The sequence below is a fragment of the Fringilla coelebs genome, assembly GCF_963513975.1.
Source record: "Fringilla coelebs genome assembly, chromosome: 25".
Taxonomy (NCBI): domain Eukaryota; kingdom Metazoa; phylum Chordata; class Aves; order Passeriformes; family Fringillidae; genus Fringilla; species Fringilla coelebs.
In genome coordinates, this window is record NC_140051.1 from 4240156 (window position 1) to 4259148 (window position 18993).

An 18993-nucleotide genomic window follows, 5' to 3' on the forward strand; every position below is an offset into this window, starting at 1 on the left:
GGAAAGCTTAAGAAGATTGTAAGGGCACTGCTGTGCTCAGTTCCCCTTAGAAGAACAGTTTGCTATCCCCAAGAGCTCCCAAAGGAGCCTCACTTGTCCCTAAAAGACTGTGCCTGGCTGCAGCACAGCCAGTATCCCCCAGGGGAGGGAGGAGTGTCCCAAGTGACATCCAGGGTCCCTTGCCATGGCAGAGGTCCCCAGCAGGGTGATTGTTGTCTGCAGGGAGCTTTTGCTCCAGCCTTGGGAAGAGAGAGCCCCAGCCCATGGCACAGACTCCCCATGGGGGGACAAGCAAGCCCTGTCCTCAGTGGGGCACAGCAGAACCAGGGGGTGACAGGAGCATTCAGCAGAGATGAGAGCATTAGTGTCCTCTACAGAGCGAGACTGGCCAGCTCTACTACAAACCACAACCTTACAGGTGGTGAGGAAAAGATAACTTACTTTGGCAAGCAGAAACACACATTTATCACTGAAATACAGTAGCTGTCGTTACATAAAGAGCTCCCCTTCCCACCCCAGCCCCGCTCCCTCCACCAAAGCAGACACTTCCATTTCCCAGCTGCAAGACACCTGCTCTACACTCAGCTGTAGGACAGAGGAGCTTGATTCCAGAGCCAAAGGGAAGTTGGACAAACTAACAAGCCACAAACTCAGGGAAATCCAGACAAATCCCACTTGACAGAGCTCATGTCCCAGCACTTGTGCAGGCTGGTCTCTCCCGGGGGTAGGAGGTCTCACCACCTGCTTGGTGAAGGGCAGCTGAACAGGATGGACATCCTCCAAACTCAGGCAATCAAGTCTACAAAGCTACATACATCTGATTTTTAATGGAGGAGAGACTTCCTTCTGGGAATGTTCTCATGAGTCTACTTAGCTGAAGGCTAAAAGCAGCTTATTTTAAAAAAGAAAACCCACATTCAGGTTCTCAGCTCATTGCATGCTCTCAGACCTCGCTGGTGACTTCAGCTCAGGCCTCAGGAATGTGTCTCTGGAATCAGAGCTCTGCCACCCTTCCAGGTGCTGCCTGGCTCCTTCCAGCAGCCCACACTGGCCTGTTTGAGCCTCCCACAACAATTGCATCCACCTTCTGTCCCCACTAACCCTCATCCTGCAGGCACGAGGCAGCAAACCTCAGCAAACCAGACCACACACACGTGTCCCCGCACTGCTGTCCATCCCCACACACAGCCTGCTCTGTCCCCAGGGCACAGACACAGGCAGGGCAGCGTGGGCAGCACAAACCCACCCACAGGAGAGCCCCCAAGCTGCTCTCCACACCTCCCTGCAGCAGCACCTGGGAGCTGCACCAGAGCAGCAGCCGAGCGTGGATCTCAGGACAAGACTAGGAAGGCACAGCTCGTGGCCAGGAGCCTTCCTGGCCCCACTTGTTGCCCACCCCTGAGCACTGGGACCGTCACCGCTCTGCCCTCCCCATGGCACCTCCTCCTGCACCCACACCTCACTCCCTCCTACCAGCCACAGCTCCTGGTGGGACACACACATGGCTGTGTGGCAGTCCCAGGGCTGAGTCACCTCCATCATCCAGCTGCTCGAGGCAAGGAATCCAGCACGAAGAGGAAGAAGGGGAAGCAGCGAGGGGATGACACCACAAGATTTCCAGCAGGCCACGCCACAGTCTCTGATCCCTCCTCTAGCATCCAGCTCATCACCGGGCGAGATTTCGGAAAGGCAAGGAAAACATCCATCCTGCACAGCCCCAAAGCACCCTCCACAGGCAGCCTGGGCCTTCGCTCGCTCTCTCCTTCCCCGCAGCCCCCGGGGCACAGAGCAGATCAGGAGCAGGTCAGGAGCTCGGACGTGGCCCCGGAGGCAGGGACGGACTGGGCAGCGCCGCGGCACCTCGGCTCCGGCTGGCCGAGCCCTCCCGCCCCGCCCCACCCCGCCAGTCCTCCGAAGAAAGGAATGAAGTCAGAACCGGGTATTTATTTCTGTGAGTCCCTGCAGTGTGCCGCGGGGCTGGGGGGCTCCCGGCGCCCCCCGGCCTCACTGCCGGCCGTTGTTGTCCGCGGGCTGCCCGGGGGCCTTGGCCTCGCCGTGCGAGGACGTGCCCTCGAAGCGCTGCGACGCGATGGCGGCCTGGTGGGACATGCTCTTCCTCACGATGTCCCCTTTCCTCCACAGCACCACCTCCTGCAGGGACACAGCAAAGCCTTGTCAGGGCTCCTGAGACCTTCAGCTGAGAGAGACCCTCTGCTGAGAGAGACCCTCTGCTGAGACCTGCTGAGACCTTCAGCTGAGAGAGACCCTCTGCTGAGAGGGACCCTCTGCTGAGAGGGACCCTCTGCTGAGAGGGACCCTCTGCTGAGAGGGACCCTCTGCTGAGAGCTGCTGAGACCTTCTGCTGAGAGAGACCCTCTGCTAGGACCCTCTGCTAAGACCTGCTGAGACAGACCCTCTGCTGAGAGAGACCCTCTGCTGAGACCCTCTAAGACCTTCTGCTGAGAGAGACCCTCTGCTAGGACCTTCTGCTGAGACCTGCTGAGACCTTCTGCTGCTCCACCCAACACTTCAGGGTGAACCAGGCTCAGTGTTCCACCCACAGCCATGTTACACAACACAGCCTGCCTGAAATTTGGGTAGAAAGCTCCTCCCTAGGGTCTGGGCACACAGAGGACATCCAGAGTCCTAGTGCCACTGACAAGGTGAAGCACAGAAGCTCCACCACTGAGCAGAAAAGGTATCCCAGGCAGACTCCTCCTCACCAGCACGCACATCTGACCTGTGTGGACATTGTTCTAGATCATCCTTCCATGTGATGAATCCCAAAATGGACATTCTTCTAGGCTATCCTTCCACTTGCTGAATCCCAAATTCCCAGCAGGTCCTTGCAAAAGCATCCCAATCAAGCATGCATGGGTCCAAGGAGAACGGCAGCTCTGGTTCTCACCTGCTGTTTGAAGTAGCGCCTCTCCTCCTCATCGATCAGCACCAGATTGAGGTAATAACGCACAGAGAACTTCTTGTTGATGTCCCTCATGGTTGGAGTCAGCTCATAGCCAGCCAGAAAGAGCCTGATGGGAATGGACTCCCCTGTGAAGGGCACAGAGCTGTCAGCACAGACAGGATGCAGAGAGAAACCAGGAGAGCAGCAGCAAAACACAAACTCACACGGCCACAACCTTTGTCACCGTTTCCACAAGTGGACTAACATGAGCTAGAAGACCTCAACTCCCTCCAGAAACCAGCATGCACGGTCCTCAGCCAGATCCTGCCCTTGCTGACAGCTATTCCAGCTCCACTCTAACAGCACGGGACTCTTTTGGGACCTGCATCAAGACAGCACTGCAGGAAAAAATGAGTAAGGTGACATTTTCTCTAGCAGGTGACTCTGCTGGGCAAAGAACAGTGGCACAGGAGATTGGCACAGAGCAAGAACACCACCTTTGCTCTGAGCTGCAGCAATGCCAGCTGGTGGCCCATGCCAACTGTGAATTTATAGCTGGTTCTGCCACTGCTTCATCAAAAGAATTAAGTCATTGCAACTGATTCTGTCTAAGTTGCCCCTCATCACACTGGAGAAGGAAGGGGATCCGATCAATCCCCCGCTCTGAACCCACAACAGTGAAATGGGATGCTGAGCACACAGAAGGTACTTCAGGAGTCATACTCCCACCCCAAAATCCTCCAGGAGAGCAGTGCTGGGGGTCCCTGTGCCCTCTCACCTCTCACAGGTGCCCCGTCCATGATCTCGTACTTGGCTATGGTGTCGTTCTCGTGGTACACGTTGGGCCCCGTGCCCGTTGTCTCCCTCTTGATGATGTCTATCTCCATGTGCTTGATCTTGATCCGCACCAGCAGGAAGTAGATCTTCCCCACAATCACATCTTTTAAATGGTACCTGGCACGAGAGGGGAGGAAACACCAGGATCAAACCCTGTGCAGCAGAGCAGGGCTCAGGCTGACGTGCAGGAACTTGCTGGGCAGGCACTTTGCTCTCATCCCCAGCAGATGGCAAACCAACCACCCCCACCAGCAACCAGCCCTTCACTTCCATCCTCTGCTCTTTTGGAAACCCACAAGAACATTTAGCACCAGCGGATAAATTAATACTTTGCTTCAGGCTGAATATCTGCAAGAAGCGCCTGTAAGAGCAAAGGCTCCAAACTCACTATTTTACATCAATTAAAACCAACCCAAATCACAGAATCATTTAGGTTGGAAAAGACCCCTGAGATCATTGAGTCCAACCACCACTTGCAGGGAGATTTGCCAGCACCAGCTGGGAAAGATGCACTAAGAGCAGTTTAAAAGTTCCCAACTTCTTTGCTGGAGTTAATTCCCACTTCAGCTGTATTGCCTGGAAAGGAGCAACCATTGCCTTTTGGAGACACCTGGAAGTACTGATCTGGATACAGGCAGTGGGAAGTTACAGCAAGAATTTCATGCTGTGCTCCAGCCTCAGTGAGCCACAGCCATTGCCTCCCACTCCTTGACCCAGAGATGTGAGAAAAGGAGAGGAACCCACGGACCAGGGAGGACCTGAGCTGCCTCCCAGCAACTCTGCAGCACAAGGACATGGAATCCCTTTGAGGAAACCCCCAGCAGGAGGGTCCCCAGAGCCCCCAGCTGCTCCTGAGCAGCTCTGCAGCACAAGGACATGGAATTCCTTTGAGGAAACCCCCAGCAGGAGGGTCCCCAGATCCCCCAGCTGCTCCTGAGCCACTCACTTGGACTTGTTGTACTCAAACTCGATGTGCAGGCAGTCCTCAATGCCCACTTCCATCTTGATGGAGGAGTTGAGCTCGGGGTAGGTGCTCAGTGTGTGCACAACGATGTCCATCTCCTTGACCACGTCGTTCAGCCGGCGGCTCACGGTGGCGCGGAGGAAATACCTGCAGGGACAGTTGTCACGGACGTATTTTATGAAAAATCCTTTCTTTAGGATCTTTTCTCCTAAGAAGCTGAGAGGCCTCAGAAATAAAATGCAAACAATAATTATCTGCTGCTGTGGGATGCAACAGGTGCAGTTTTGATTGGTCTCATGTGGTTGTTTTTAATTAATGGCCAATCGCAGTCCGGCTGTCTCGGACTCTCTGGTCAGTCACAAGATTTTATTATCATTTCATTCCTTTCTTTGCTAGCCTTCTGATGAAATCCTTTCACTTTCTTTAGTGTAGTTTCAATATATAATTTTCTTTTAATATAATATATATCATAAAATAATAAATCAGCCTTCTGAAACATGGAGTCAAGATTCTCATCTCTTCCCTCGTCCTGGGATCCCTGTGACCACCAGCACAAACAGTCCCCTCCCATCAGGGTCACAGCAGGGACAGCCCCAGGGGGGCTTGGGCTGACTATCCTTACTCCACACATCCATGTAAAGAGCTGAAATGCATTTCAATGCAAATCTAAATAAAACGTGTGATCAACTCAGCAGATCCACTGAGAAAGTTCCTTTTTCCCACTGAAGCTTGGAACTTTCTCCTTGGCAAGGTGAGATGCTCAGTTCAGCTCATGCCCAGCTGAGAGAAGGGCCAGCACTTCAAGAACAGAGAATGGGGATTGTCCAAAGGGATGAAATAAACAGGAAACCAAAGAATTGCCACAAGGAAGCAGAAGAGCAAGGAAGCTCCTCTTCCCATGTCATTTGCTGTTCCACTGCTCTTTTTTAGTCCAGGTCTGTACAAAATAAACCCACAGCAAAAGAGCCCCCAGCTCTTTACGTGTACATGCCCCTGGAGCAGCCAGCACCCCCCACTGGAAAAGGCAGAAGGGAATTTTCAGGTGGAAAAGCAGAATCCTCTCAGCTTCCAAGCATTTGTGAGCCCAGGTTACCTAAGCCCCATTTTGGGGATGTGAGGAACAGCCTGCACATGTTCAAACCCTTTTGCAAGATTACATCAGGCTGCACAGCCACACCTCCCAGTGCAGATCTCAGACTTTTCCAACCCCCACTTTGAAGGCAGTGAAAGGATTTTGAGTCAATTGAGTGCCTAAATGTGAAATATCATTTCTAACATATGAACAAGGCACCAGCAAAGCATCTGTTTGCATACAGAGCACAATTAAAGTTGACAAGACTGATTACAGCAAAAATATCCCCACTGGAGACTAAACCAAACAGTTTATTTTGATTTTTTGAATTATCAAATAAATTAGCAAGTATTTGATTCAAAAGGGGCTGATTTCTCTTGTCACTCAAAAGAGGAAAAACAAGTTTCATAAAGAGCCTGATGCATGCTTGTAAAATAAAGACCTCAAAGGCAGCCTTTTACAACTCAGGGCCCAAAATCAATTTGGAGGTTTGCATCATCAGAGTGAATATCAGCACTCACACAGAGCAGAACTGGGGTGAGTCAGGGCAGGGGACTCACCTTAGCTTCACATTCTGCCCCGTGTAGGACTCGTAAGGTTTCTCCACGTGTGTGAACTCAAAGTCAAACGTTTGTGACTGAGTGAATTCCCCAGGCCGGGCCAGGTCCTTCACCAGGGACACGAACTCGTGGTGGTTCCCTCGGTCATAGTAGAGCTCTAGGAAAATGGAAATCCAGGTTAAGCTTAACCCCATGTGACACAGGAGATTTTCAGCAACTCTCTTGTCCAGGTCACTCCTTCCTCCAACACCACTCAGAACCTACCAGGGGAGCTGCACTTGTTCCCTGCTCTCCATCAGAGCCAGGTGCAGGGCACAACTTTCCCCCTGAAACAGGATCCACACAGCCTCCTTTACTACAATAAATCAAGAACTTGCCTTGGGGAGGCACAAGTTGCCTATTATCAATATTAAATATCTGTAGCTCATGCAAACCCTTCCAATAATCTTCTGCACTGTATTGCAGGCCAAAGGCATTGCCACTGGGAGGAAAAGCCACCACTGCTTGTCTGGAACAGACAGTGACAGAGCAAAACAGAGGGGACACGATGATTCCAACTGCTCCTGCTTATCCTTGGGCAGTAAAGAGCTTGAGTGGCCTTGAGCTGCAGCAGGGAATAAATGACAATGTTGATCCTGCTGCACAACCACCCTGTGTGTGGGGAGGCAGCTGAATCCTCCAGCCCATGGATAACACATTAATGGCCATGAGCAGGGTGAGGGAAGAGCTCTCACCTCTGGAAGCACTGCTCAAACCAGCTCAAGTGACCAGCAGTGCCTCGCTTTTCCTCACAACCCTCCCACATCAGCAGGAAACTACAGGTTTCCTCATTTAATGAAAGCAATCCTCCACACCTCCACTGAGTTTTCTGCCTCAAGACAAAGCAACAAAACCCTTCAACCTCTGCAATTTGCATGAACAGCTTGGGATTACCCAAACCATCAATGAAACCTGCCCTTCCCAGCCCTGCATGTGAGCCTGTGCCTACAGGACACCCACACAGTCCTTCTGCAAGGCAAAGCCTTTCTGCTTACATGAGGAAACAAAACCCTAAGTCATCACACCATCACCCTCACACAAGCTCAGTGTCAGCACTAAACTGTGCAGAGGAGGCTTCTGAGAGGTATTAGAGGTGCTCAGGAGCTGCAGTTCAGCCCTCCTTGAGATGCACAATGAGATTTCAGCTTTTAAGTGATGTCTGTTCCTCACAGCCCTGTGCTCACCTTATCTCTCTAATGGAAATTTTGGCACTAGAGCTCCCCTCACTTACGCACAACAGCAAATGTCACCAAGCCCTTTAGGCTGGGCAGGTGACATAAATAACCAAACCTCTCTCTGTGCACTGAATTTGTGTGTCCACTGAGAGGAAAGTGCTCGCTGATGTGACAGGGAGAAGCCACGTGCCAACAGAAAAAAGAGGAACCAGCCACAGAAAGAGAAGAATCAGCCCAGACCATCGTGCCACACGATGCAGAAGGCACAAATCAAACAAGCAAGGGGAGGCAGATGTCAGTGCACTGAGTTCTCTGCTACCTCAGAAGGTCATGTTTGGCACCCTGCAGCCTTTAGCAGAGTGATGTTTCCCACACTCCAGCCTGTCAAACAGGTATAAGCTGTAATTTCAGGTTTTCAGAGCTATAAGGTTTCCAGACTGAGAAAATAACCTACCAACATTTCAGTGGCTTGCTCAGGCCACAGCCACCAGAGGTGAAACCACCTGGAATGGGTTCTGTGCTCACCTGGGAGCAGGCAGGACCCAGCACTCCCTGCTCTGGAGCATCTTCCCTGCAAAACATCCCTCTTTCACATCCCTGTCCCCCTGCCTGTTAAACTGTCTCACCTCCATGCTGACCTCGTGGCAGCAAGAAGTCAGAATACAAGATGGAAAGCACTGAGAAGTGCAATTAGTGGAACAAACTTCAGTGATTTATCAAAAAGGCCTGAGGGGCATAAGGACTGACGTGCAGCCACAGCAGCTGTAACACACCCTGCTTGGGCAATAATGTGCATACAAAGCAGTAATTCCATGCAGGCACGGCTCAAAAGTCTTCCAAAGCAGGGAATGAGTTGCAGGCAAGGCAGCACAGCAGAGACAGTGGAGCAGGAAACAAAGTTCATCCTTAATTTCCACTGGGAACTGTATCAATAGGAGCTCATACCCTGGCTCCTGGTGAACAGCCTCACCTACACTCCATCCTTTACACACTCCCTTCCCTTCCAAAAACCAGAGTCAGGCACAAGCAAAGCCAATAAAACTCAGCAGCATGGGGCTGGGTGGGAAATCTGCTGATGTTCCCTCACCACACGATTTGCAATGCAAAGGCTGCAGGCCCCTGGCTCCAGCAGTGATTTTGGGGTTTAGAGCCAAGCACAGAGAGCCACAGATGCGAGGCCTCGCACGCAGCCACGGGAAGGAACATCCTGAACTTATTTTGGCTTGTGGGACTCAAGGCATGTCCGTGGAGCACGGACAGCTCCGCTCCAAAGGAGGAGTGGGTGTGGCAGCTGCCTTTTTCCCCTTCGAAAGCAGGAAACATTAAACCCAAATTGGTTACACGCACAGATAACCACCAGTTTTGAACAACTTGAAGTCACCCGACCAACCGTGCAGGGGTGCGTGGAGCAGAAGGTGGGATCAGCCAAGGTGAGCCTGCAAGCCTCGGGAAAGGGGATTCACCCAGGTAAAAGGGACATAAGGACAAAACCCACCCCATCAGCACCTCAGCATCCCTAAGAGGATCAGCAGGCACACAGGGGAAGCAGGCAGGCAGTTCTGGAGCAGGAACAGGCAGCGTGGGGAGCAGGGCCTGGCAGCTGGCGCTGGCAGCAGGTCTGGGCTGACCGGCAGCTGCAGGACGGAACCAAAGAGCGCCCGGCTCGGAGCTAAACCAGTGACCGAGCAGAAGCGAGAAATTAGGACAGGAGAACAATGACCTGGAAAAGGACTGGAATGCCCTTCCTTCTGCCAGGGCTCGAGCCTGGAGAACAGGCCAGGCTGCCCAGCTCGGAGGGTGGAATAATGTCCGGCAGCCAAGGGAATGCTGCGTGCAGCCAGGCATCATTTGGGAGTGCGTGGAACCAGCTCAACACCAGTGGGATCCCAGTGCCATGGGGCACAGCAATGCCCCCAGACCCCCAGTACCAGTGGGATCCCAGTGCCATGGGGCACAGCAATGCCCCCAGATCCCTGGTACCAGTGGGATCCCATGGGGCACAGCAATAACCCCGGTACCAGTGGGATCCCAGTGCCATGGGGCACAGCAATGCCCCCAGACCTCTGTACCAGTGGGATCCCAGTGCCATCCATGGAGCACAGCAATGCCACCAGATCCCCAGTACCAGTGGGATCCCAGTGCCATGGGGCACAGCAATGCCCCCAGACCTCCAGTACCAATGGGATTCCAGCACTGTGGGGTACAGCAATGCCCCCAGACCCCCCATACCAGCGGGTTACCATGGGATGCAATGATGCTCCCTGGACTCTCAGCACCAGCAATGCTCCCTGGATCCGCGGTACCCGCAGGAATCTCAGTACCGTGGGGTTCAGCAGTGCTCCCCAGAGCCCTGGCACCTGTGGGATGCAGTGATCCTCCCTGGACCCGGGCACCAGCGGGATCCCGGCACCGTGCGGTGCAGCGCTGCTCCCGGCACCCACGAGGGGCATCAGGAAGGGACCCGGGCCCGCAGGCCGCCGCGCTCACCGATCTGCCCGATGAACTCCACTTTGATGCCCTGGTGCTCCAGCCGCTTGTTGGGGTTCTTGAGGGTGAGGACCACCCGCCCCGACACGGTCTCGCCGTCGTAGAAGAGGAAGTATTTCTCCTTCTTGCCTTCCTCCGTCTTGTGCTCCACCCGCCGCCGGCTCTCGGCGTCGCTCAGCACCAGCTCCAGCTCCGGGCTCTGCCCGAACCCGAAGAAGCTCATGGTCCCGGGATGCGGCGCGGGGCGGCGCGGGCGGACCCCGCGGCCCCGCTGGCGGATCGCGGCCGGGGCGGGGCTGCGCGGGGCGGCGGCGACGCCGGGGAAGGAGCCGGGGCGGCGGCGGCAGCAGCGGCGGCGGCGGCGGCGGCGCGGGGGGGGCCGCAATGCGGCAGCGCTGCCGAGGCGGCGGCGGCGGGACCCGCGCACCGCGCACCGCGCACCGCGCACCGCGCACCGCGCACCGCGCACCGCGCACCGCGCACCGCGCACCGCGCACCGCGCACCGCGCACCGCGCACCGCGCACCGCGCACCGCGCACCGCGCACGCAGCCCCGCCCCGGCCTGGCCTGGCCGTGCCCGCCCCGCTCCTTCCGGGGCAGCGGCGCCCGCCGCGATTGGCCCGCGCCGCCCCGCGCCCGCCATTGGCGCGTTCGAAGTCGGGCGGCGGCGGCGGTGGTGGCGTGATGGCGGCGGAGCGGCTGCGGAGCGCGCTCGGCGGCTGGCGGCTGCCGGAGCTGGCCGCAGGTGTGGATCGGCGTCGGGGTCGGGGTCGGGATCGGGGCCGGGGTTAGGATCGGGGCCGGTTTCCCGATCCCTTTTCCGGTTTCGGTCGTTGTGTCTCTCGGTCTCTCTGTTTCCCGATCCCGCTCCCTGTCCCTCTGTCTCTGTTCCGGTCTCGGTTTCTGTCCCGGTTCCGGTCTCTGTCTCTCTCCCGTTCTGTCTCTCTGTCCCGCTGTCCGTCTCTCTCTCGGTCTCTGTCCTCCTCCCGGTCCTGCCTCGGTCCCCGTCCGGGTCTCTATTCCGGTCCCAGGGCTGGTGTCTGTGTCCCGGTGCCGGTCTCTGTCTCTCTCCCGTTCTGTCTCTCTGTCCCGGTGCCGGTGTCAGTCCCGGTCCCTCTGTCTCTCCCCGGTCCCGGTTCCGGCTCTCCCCGGTTACCGGGGTGCTGCTGACCCCAGGCATTGGGAATCTCCTGGCGCTGACAGCGCTGCCTCGGCGCGCCCGTGTCCCGCTGGATTTGGGCACTCCGTGTTTATGTTGGAGCCTTATTTTTGGGTGAAACGCGTGTTTCGGAAAAATCTCACCCCTGGCGCTTATCAACACTTCTTTTATTTCTCAGTGTGGGTGGACACGGCGTGGGATCTGGATTTCACGGAGACCGAGCCTCTGGATCCCTGGATAGCGGAGGAGATCACGGCCGATGGGCTCGACACCTTCACCCGCCTGTACAGCGCTCTGGCGCCCTTTGCTGCCGGGGACCAGGAGAGCAGAGAGGTGACATCGCCTGAGCAGAGCCAGCCACTCTCACTTCTCTCTTTCACATCTGTCTTGCCTAGAAATTGGCAAAATATTCAAAAACTATTCAAGCAATTCTTGCTCTGTGTGCTGGAATGCTTCAGAAGGGAGCTATTCCCAAATTTTAATAATAGATCTTAGTATTAAGTTGTTATATATATATAATTATATTATATATATGCTATACATATAATATATATGCTATACATATAATATATATGCTATACATATAATATATAATAATTATATTAAGGATATATATAATATATTCTTAATATATATATTAAGGATATATATAATTATTATATTAAGGATACATACTGTTACTAGAATTAATAATCATTATAATTTAACAACAATTAATTTTACTTTATTATAATTAAAATTCATTAATTATTAAAATTGCTTTAGTAACTATTATTAAAATTAAAATTCATTAATTAATATATTATAAATATTAATAGAATTGATATATTGTAGATATTAATAGTTACAGTGTATTATACTTATTAGAACACATTTTAAAGCAGATAATACATAGGGAGTTGGTCATGGTAGTGCCTGTTAAAATCTGAATAATGGCTACTTTTGGATATCTGTGTTATTATGGGATTCCTGACTATTCCTGTTTTGCCCCAGAACGTCTGGACCTTGTTTGCTGAGAGCAGCCTGTCCCACCAGGCCCTGGTGGCCGTGCTGCATCACTTTGTGCACGTGGGCCAGCAGAAAAGAGCCAACGCACAGCAGAGGGTGTTTGCTCTGCACTCAGCTGGGCTCTACCTGCTGCTGCTGGAGATCCCAGGTGAGCCCTGAAATGTTCCTCTTCGTGCCTGGGGACAGCTCAGGTCAGGCAGGGTCGGGTTTGTAACAATTCCAGGTGGAATGAGTGGTGGTGTTGGCTTGGTGTCCCTGGAATCCTCGGGGATTTCACAAGCTGGTGTGAGTGCTGAGCGGTGTAAGGACCCCTGTCACAGAGGGGTTTGGTGGCCCCTGTGCAGGTCTGTGTCCTGTGACAGGGTGACAGAGGAGAGTGCACACAGCTAAAACCACACAGGTTCCTCTGCTTTGACAGTCAAGGCAGGAGCTTATTTGTGTTCCTGCTCTGTGAGCAGGGAGCATTTCACTGTGCAGCACATTTGGATGGGTTTGTGAAAACAAAAATATCAGTTTAGAATGACCAGGAGCTGCGTGTTTCCAGCAGGTTAGTTCACAGCTGGATCCCTTTGTATTCCAGCAGGCCCTGGGGTTTTGCTGATCTCCAGGGTGCAGCTGGAAGGGGTCATTCAGCTGGTGATGCTGCTGGAATGTGTCACTGCTGATGGTGCATCAGCCTGGTGCACTTCAGGCAGCTCTTCATTCTTCTCTTGAACTTTCTTAGGCTCTGGAACACCTGTGGAGGGATCATAGAGCCACAAACTGATTTGTGCTGGGAGGGACCTTAAAGCTCATCTCAGAGCAGGGACACTTTCCACTAGGCCAGGTTGCTCCAGCCTGGCACTGAGCACTTCCAGGAGTGGGACATGATGCCCAGGTGGTTTGATGCTCTCTGCATCTTGTCTGGAAGAGGACTGATGTTTGTCTTCTCTGGACAGGCAGCATAGCCAACCAGGTGTTCCACCAAGTGATGTTTGATAAATGTCTTCACACCCTGACAAAATGCTGGCCTCAAGAGATGAAGAAAAGGAAGAAGGCACAATCTCAAAGCTCTCAGCCCAATGCCAGAAGGAACAGAAAGAAAGGGAAAGCGTGCAGGAACGACAGCTCCAATGTGAGATATTTGTGCAATCTCTTAGATACAAATCCCTAGTAATAAGCAAATTGTTGGCAAGCTGTTTCTCTTTTCTGCCAATATAGGTGGAAGAGATGCTGGAAGAGGAGAAGGACGAGGATGATGAGAATGTTTACTTCTCAACAGAAGATCTTCTCCAAGTCCGCAATGCCATCTTCCTTCTTTTGAAAAACTTCCTGAGGCTTCTGCCCAAGTTCTCCCTAAAAGAAAAGCCTCAGTGCATGCAGAACTGTGTGCAGGTAAGAAGGATCCAGCTTGAGGAGCCTTAAGTCCCCTAGCACAGACTGTTTGGGGATGCAGAGCACTCCACACGGAGGAGGTGTCAGCCCTGCCTTCCGTCACCTGTCCCTGATGGGAACTGGGGACATGTGGGAGCAGGGTGCCTGCTCTGTGTCTGCCTCGTGCTGAACTCTTGCATGTGTTTTGTTCCTGGAGTCAGAAGGGTTTGGGTTGGAAGGGACCTTAAATCTCATCTTGTTCCACCCCCTGCCATGGGGCAGAGACACCTTCCACTGTCGCAGGCTGCTCCAAGCCCTGTCCAGCCTGGCTTGGACTCTTCCAGGGATCCAGGGGCAGCCACCACTTGTTCCTAGGGGGAACTTCTGGGCTTTGGGCTCTGCTTTTGTTCTGTTCAAGGGAGGTGTGTGAAAGTTAGACCTAGTGGTGTGACTGCAGACATCAGAGCCCTGCACACCCTCCCCTCAGGGCACTGAGCTCAGCTTGGCTCTCTTCCCTTGCAGGTCTTGGTTGAGATGACCAGCTTTGAGCCAGTGCTCCACGAGTTCAAGTTTTCAGCAGCCATGTGAGCAAACAATTCTTAATAATTCTTAGGGTTTATATGATGAACAAGTAAAGCCCTCAGTGCTTGTGTTGTTCTGTTTATATAAAAATGGAAGTGACAAGTTCTCATAAAGATAATTGGAATGTGTTCCACATGCTGACAGCAAACAGCATCTTGTGAATATTGAATGTTTCTCGGTCTTAAAGACTGAGCTCTTAAAATTAAATGAGCTCTTAAATTAAAAGAGCTCTTTTAATACTCATATTTACTCTGATGAGAGGTGAAGACATCTCTTTGCTTTCTTTCCTTAGGGATGTTAATAAAGCCAAGTACATTCCTGAGCTGGCCTATTATGGACTTCACTTACTGTGCTCCCCTCTCCATGGCACAGAGGATAAGGTACAAGTTAAACAGAATCTTTAACATCCTCACAGCAGCATGGAAAAAGAGTGGTTGCTTCTTTCCTTCTTGGCATGTCATTTTTGCTTGGATGGTTTTTACTTTTCACTTCAGTTTCCCTCTTTGTGCCACCTTTGCTGGGTCAGAGCAAAGATTGGTTTTTTCCACCCCAGTCCTTATTTGCTGCTGCACTTGTGTGCAGTGAATTCCGTGCTCTGCTGACTCTGATGGCAAATGAATTGAAAACAAAGGAGATCTGCAGTGGCATTGGGTCTGTGAACCTTAAAGCAGAGAGTTCCAGGTGGCTGCCTTTGCCTGGAATGTTGTGATTCCCTGCTAGATGGAGCTGCAGCACCGCCTGGCAGCGTGTGAGGGGCTGGGCTGTGCAGTGCTCTGTGCACTCAGTGAGGCTGAGCAGGGCTGCTTCTTGTTCAGAGAACACTCTGGGACCGTGGAGCAGCCAGTTCTGCCAGAAACTCCCATCTTTATTTGTTTAAATTGGCACCAGAGCGGGGCATCTCCCACTTACCTGAGTGCTGCTGCTCTGCATGGGGCTGCTGAAGGCTGGGTGTGCCCAGGCTGTGTCTGGGACTCTGTGAGATCCCCTGGGCTGGTTCTGAGCCTGCAGGCTGGGAATCAGCAGCTGTCTGGTCAGGGAAGCCTGGGGTACACACCAGCCTGGTTATTCCTGAGTGTTCTGAGCCAGCCCAGCTCCATCAGCCTGTGTGTTCCTGCCATTTGGTTTCTCAGTGCAGCATGAGCTTTTTGGAGCTGTTGGCATTTGTGGTGACAGCAAGGTGCAGTCGCTCCCCTTCCCAGACCTGCCTCATCTTCCCTGCCTCTCCTGCTTACCAGGGAATGTTAGGATCATGAGGCAAGGGAGGCAACTCCAAGAGTTCAAGCACAAAACACGCATTTAAGACATGTCCTGTGCAAAACCCAGTGAGTTTCCTCAAACTCCAAATGTTTCTGGCAAAAAAAAAAAAAAAGTCCACAGGGGACTTTGGAGGGTCACTTTGTCCTGTTTGGAGGGCAGCTGTTAATGCTTTCAGAAAGCCCTTCTGAGACCTTGCTGAGCTTGCATGAGAACGTCACAGCCAGGAAAGGTGTTGTGTGTATTTAGAAAGTGTCCCCTTGGAATTTCTCTGCTAGGAGTCATGTTTTAACCTGTGCTGCTGTTTGGTTCTAAGCTTGATTCAGAATTATTTCATGACCCTGGAGTGCCCATCTGTCAGAACCCAGGAAATTCCTCTGGCTGTCCTGGATGTCTTGAGCCCCTGCCTGGGGGCTCAGAGACCTTGGCACAGAGCCCAAGACCCCTGTGCCTTTGATCCTGACCCATGGAAAAACAATTACCAACCTTTATATGAAGAATTACAAGTCAAAAAAGTTTAAGTAGAATAATAGTGAATTTATCACAGGGTGAAAAATAGATTTGAGGTTTTTAGAATGGGGGCCAGGGGTCCCAAGATGGGCATGCCTTGTCCTTCTCCCTTTTTCTTGGCCTCCATGTTCTGGGTGATGGTGGCACTTTTGGGTTGGTTTAGAGTAGAAGCTCACTGTCTGACACAGGTGATGGATATTGGGAAGTTATGGTAAATAATGTACATGTAGTTTTTAGTATAAAAGATAACACCAGAGTGCCTCTGACTGACTGCCAGACAGACCTCAACAAGGTGGTGAAAGAATGTTATAGATAAGAGACAATAAACAGCCTTGAGAACCAGAACAGTTCTGACTCCTTCTTCAACTGCCAGGCTGGGAAAAAAGAAGCTTGTATGTATCTGAGTCACTCTGACCAGCAGAGATTCTGAGACCCATCCATGGCAAGGAGCCTGGCAATCACCCCTTCCTTGCAGACCCTTCAATGTGTGTTCCAGCGGCTCCTCAGCATCATTCTGATGGTTTCATGCTTTATTATTATTCATGCTTTAACCTGTGCTGCTGTTTGGTTCTAAGCTTGATTCAGAATTATTTCATGACCCTGGAGTGCCTGTCCATGGCAAGGAGCCTGGCAATCACCCCTTCTTTGCAGACCCTTCAATGTGTGTTCCAGCGGCTCCTCAGCATCATTCTGATGGTTTCATGCTTTATTATTATATTTATTCATGCTTTAACCTGTGCTGCTGTTTGGTTCTAAGCTTGAGGCAGAATTATTTGATGGCCCTGGAGTGCCTATCCATGGCACACAGCCTGGCTATCACCCCTTCTTTGCAGACCCTTCGATGTGTGTTCCAGCGGCTCCTCAGTGTCATTCTGATGGTTTCGTGCTTTATTATTATATTTATTCATGCTGCTGTTTGGTTCTAAGCTTGATTCAGAATTATTTGATGACCCTGGAGTGCCTATCTATCCATGGCACACAGCCTGGCTATCACCCCTTCTTTGCAGACCCTTCGATGTGTGTTCCAGCGGCTCCTCGGCATCATTCTGATGGTTTCATGCTTTATTATTATTCATGCTTTAACCTGTGCTGCTGTTTGGTTCTAAGCTTGATTCAGAATTATTTGATGGCCCTGGAGTGCCTATCCATGGCACACAGCCTGGCTATCACCCCTTCTTTGCAGACCCTTCGATGTGTGTTCCAGCGGCTCCTCAGCGTCATTCTGATGGTGGAGAGCCGTGGGGGCTCCAGGCATGAGGCCCTTCCCATCACATCAGCTGTGACCAGCACCAGGAGCCAGGCTGTGAAATTCATCAGGTGACATTCAGAGCTCTGAGCATGGCTGCTCCTTTCTTCTGGCGTGCCTTTGCTTTGCTGTTGAGGTGATAAAGGGATGAGACAATCTGGCACTGGCTTTGAAGTTGTTTGTGCAAATGAGGTTTAATTAAAATGTCTGGAATGGGAATTTACCCAGCTTGCTGGCAGAGGGGGAAGAAGGTGCTGTGGAAAGGACCTATTTTCTGTATTTTGCTTTGTGTCAGTTTTTCAGGTCTTGTGTTTAACTACAGAGAATTGTGAAGGAAATGAAAGATTAGCATGGATCTCATTCCTCTGTAGTTCTTGCTCTCTCCTGCTTAATGATGTGTTTTGCCTGTGTTTATTCCCCCTGTTGGGGATCCATGTTGTTGGAAGTGTAGTTTGTGCAGAGATCCCCAGACAACATATAAAAGTAGATTGAGAACAAAGAAGCTTTTCATGTTACCCTTCTACTTGTTAGAAAAGTGTGGGAAGAAATTATTTTGTGCCTGCAAAGCCAGGTTAAGGTGGGAAGCAAGGATGGTTCTCTGAGCATATCTGCTGCACTCATGATTCCAGAATCATGGCCACTTTTCCTGACTTCTCAAAGGCATTCCAAAAGGAATGTCCTTGACTTTTCCTCTGTTATAAACTAGCTTTGTTAAAATCTGCTTCTCTCTCTCTCTCCCCCCTGTGCAGTTCTCTGGTGGATGAGCTGAAGGAAGCTGTTTATCCTGTTCTGCGAACCTTGCTCCAACATATCTGTACCAAGGTATGCCAAGCTCTGCTACTTCTGGGGCTGGAGGACTTGTGTGCATACATTGGAACATCATTAATAGTTTAGGAAATCTGTTTTCACAATCTTTTCTAAGGAATGAAAACGTGTGATGGTGAAGTAGTGACTGAGGAAGCTGTGATGATTCTCACTATTGTTGAATGGGAGCATATCAGCTCATTAAATAAAAAACCACTTCTCTTAAGCCCTGAAATGCCTGTCTGGCATTGAGAGCAGAGCAGTGGAGTATCACAGGGTGCCCTGGCCTTGTCTTTCAGGTCCCAGACAAGGCTGATTATCGCACCTACGCTGCCCAGGCCCTGGTGACCCTGCTGGACAAACTCCCCTGTGCAGAGTTCGCTGAATTCATCGCTTGGCTTTATAAATACTCACTCACCAAAGTAAGTGCATTTCCTTGATGCTTTGGAGATGAAGGGTTCAGTCTCAGCACTGAATAGCTCTGTCACTGCTGGTACCCAGAGGCAAGAAGACTCAGTGTTCACTTCCATTAACAGAGCGCCTCGTGTGCTTTTTCTTCCTGCAGGTTTCCTACAGAGTGTTTGCTCTTGATGTAGCCTTGGCTTTGTTGGAGCTGCCAGAGAGGAGCCCAGGCAGCTCCTTGTCCCAGGATCAGCAGAGTTTGCTAAAGCACAAGTTTTTAGTGCAGGTCATGGTGTTTGGCCGGTGCTCAGACAAAGCCCCCGTGGTCCGGAGCAAAGCGCTCAGCAGCCTCGCCCAGTGTCTCGAGATGAAAGCTGCTGCCACCTTGAAAAGCATTCAGGACCTACTACAGAGCTGTGAGTACTGTGGGCACATGAGGTAATGAAACTCATTCTTGAACTTTCAAGGGGGTAATTGCTGGGAGGTAGGAGTTGTCAGGAACTTAAATCTGGCTCGCAGAGTCCTTGCGTACTGTGCCATAATGAGCAGGAATGCACCAGCCTTGTTCCTCATGAAGCCTCCTGTTTGGAAGGGATTTATTCTCGTGTATCAGTTCTAAAGAGATTCCTCTGTGAG

The 18993-nt window shown here is 51.8% G+C and overlaps 3 protein-coding genes across 3 annotated transcripts in view; 1 reads left to right on the top strand and 2 right to left on the bottom strand.

Moving 5' to 3' along the window:
* Nucleotides 1-18993, bottom strand: part of JAM3 (junctional adhesion molecule 3) — a 132959-nt gene that overhangs the window by 51054 nt on the left and 62912 nt on the right. The gene's annotated exons all lie outside the window — the stretch shown is intronic.
* VPS26B (VPS26 retromer complex component B) lies at nucleotides 1905-10365 on the bottom strand. Its single transcript, XM_084221485.1, has 6 exons — nucleotides 10040-10365; nucleotides 6339-6495; nucleotides 4689-4853; nucleotides 3684-3859; nucleotides 2909-3051; nucleotides 1905-2151 (listed from the first exon to the last, which is right to left on the bottom strand). Exons 1-6 carry the CDS (start codon nucleotides 10260-10262, stop codon nucleotides 2005-2007), a joined length of 1011 nt encoding a protein of 336 aa, XP_084077611.1. The 5' UTR covers nucleotides 10263-10365; the 3' UTR covers nucleotides 1905-2004.
* NCAPD3 (non-SMC condensin II complex subunit D3) overlaps nucleotides 10724-18993 on the top strand; it is a gene marked incomplete at its 5' end in the record, with an annotated part of 36706 nt that continues 28436 nt past the window's right edge. Inside the window, 11 exons of the mRNA XM_084221534.1 lie at nucleotides 10724-10784; nucleotides 11377-11531; nucleotides 12192-12354; nucleotides 13145-13320; nucleotides 13407-13580; nucleotides 14082-14143; nucleotides 14434-14521; nucleotides 17089-17222; nucleotides 17901-17973; nucleotides 18255-18377; nucleotides 18521-18773. Coding sequence (XP_084077660.1) covers nucleotides 10724-10784; nucleotides 11377-11531; nucleotides 12192-12354; nucleotides 13145-13320; nucleotides 13407-13580; nucleotides 14082-14143; nucleotides 14434-14521; nucleotides 17089-17222; nucleotides 17901-17973; nucleotides 18255-18377; nucleotides 18521-18773 — 1462 coding nt within the window. The remainder of the gene's footprint in view (nucleotides 10785-11376; nucleotides 11532-12191; nucleotides 12355-13144; nucleotides 13321-13406; nucleotides 13581-14081; nucleotides 14144-14433; nucleotides 14522-17088; nucleotides 17223-17900; nucleotides 17974-18254; nucleotides 18378-18520; nucleotides 18774-18993) is intronic.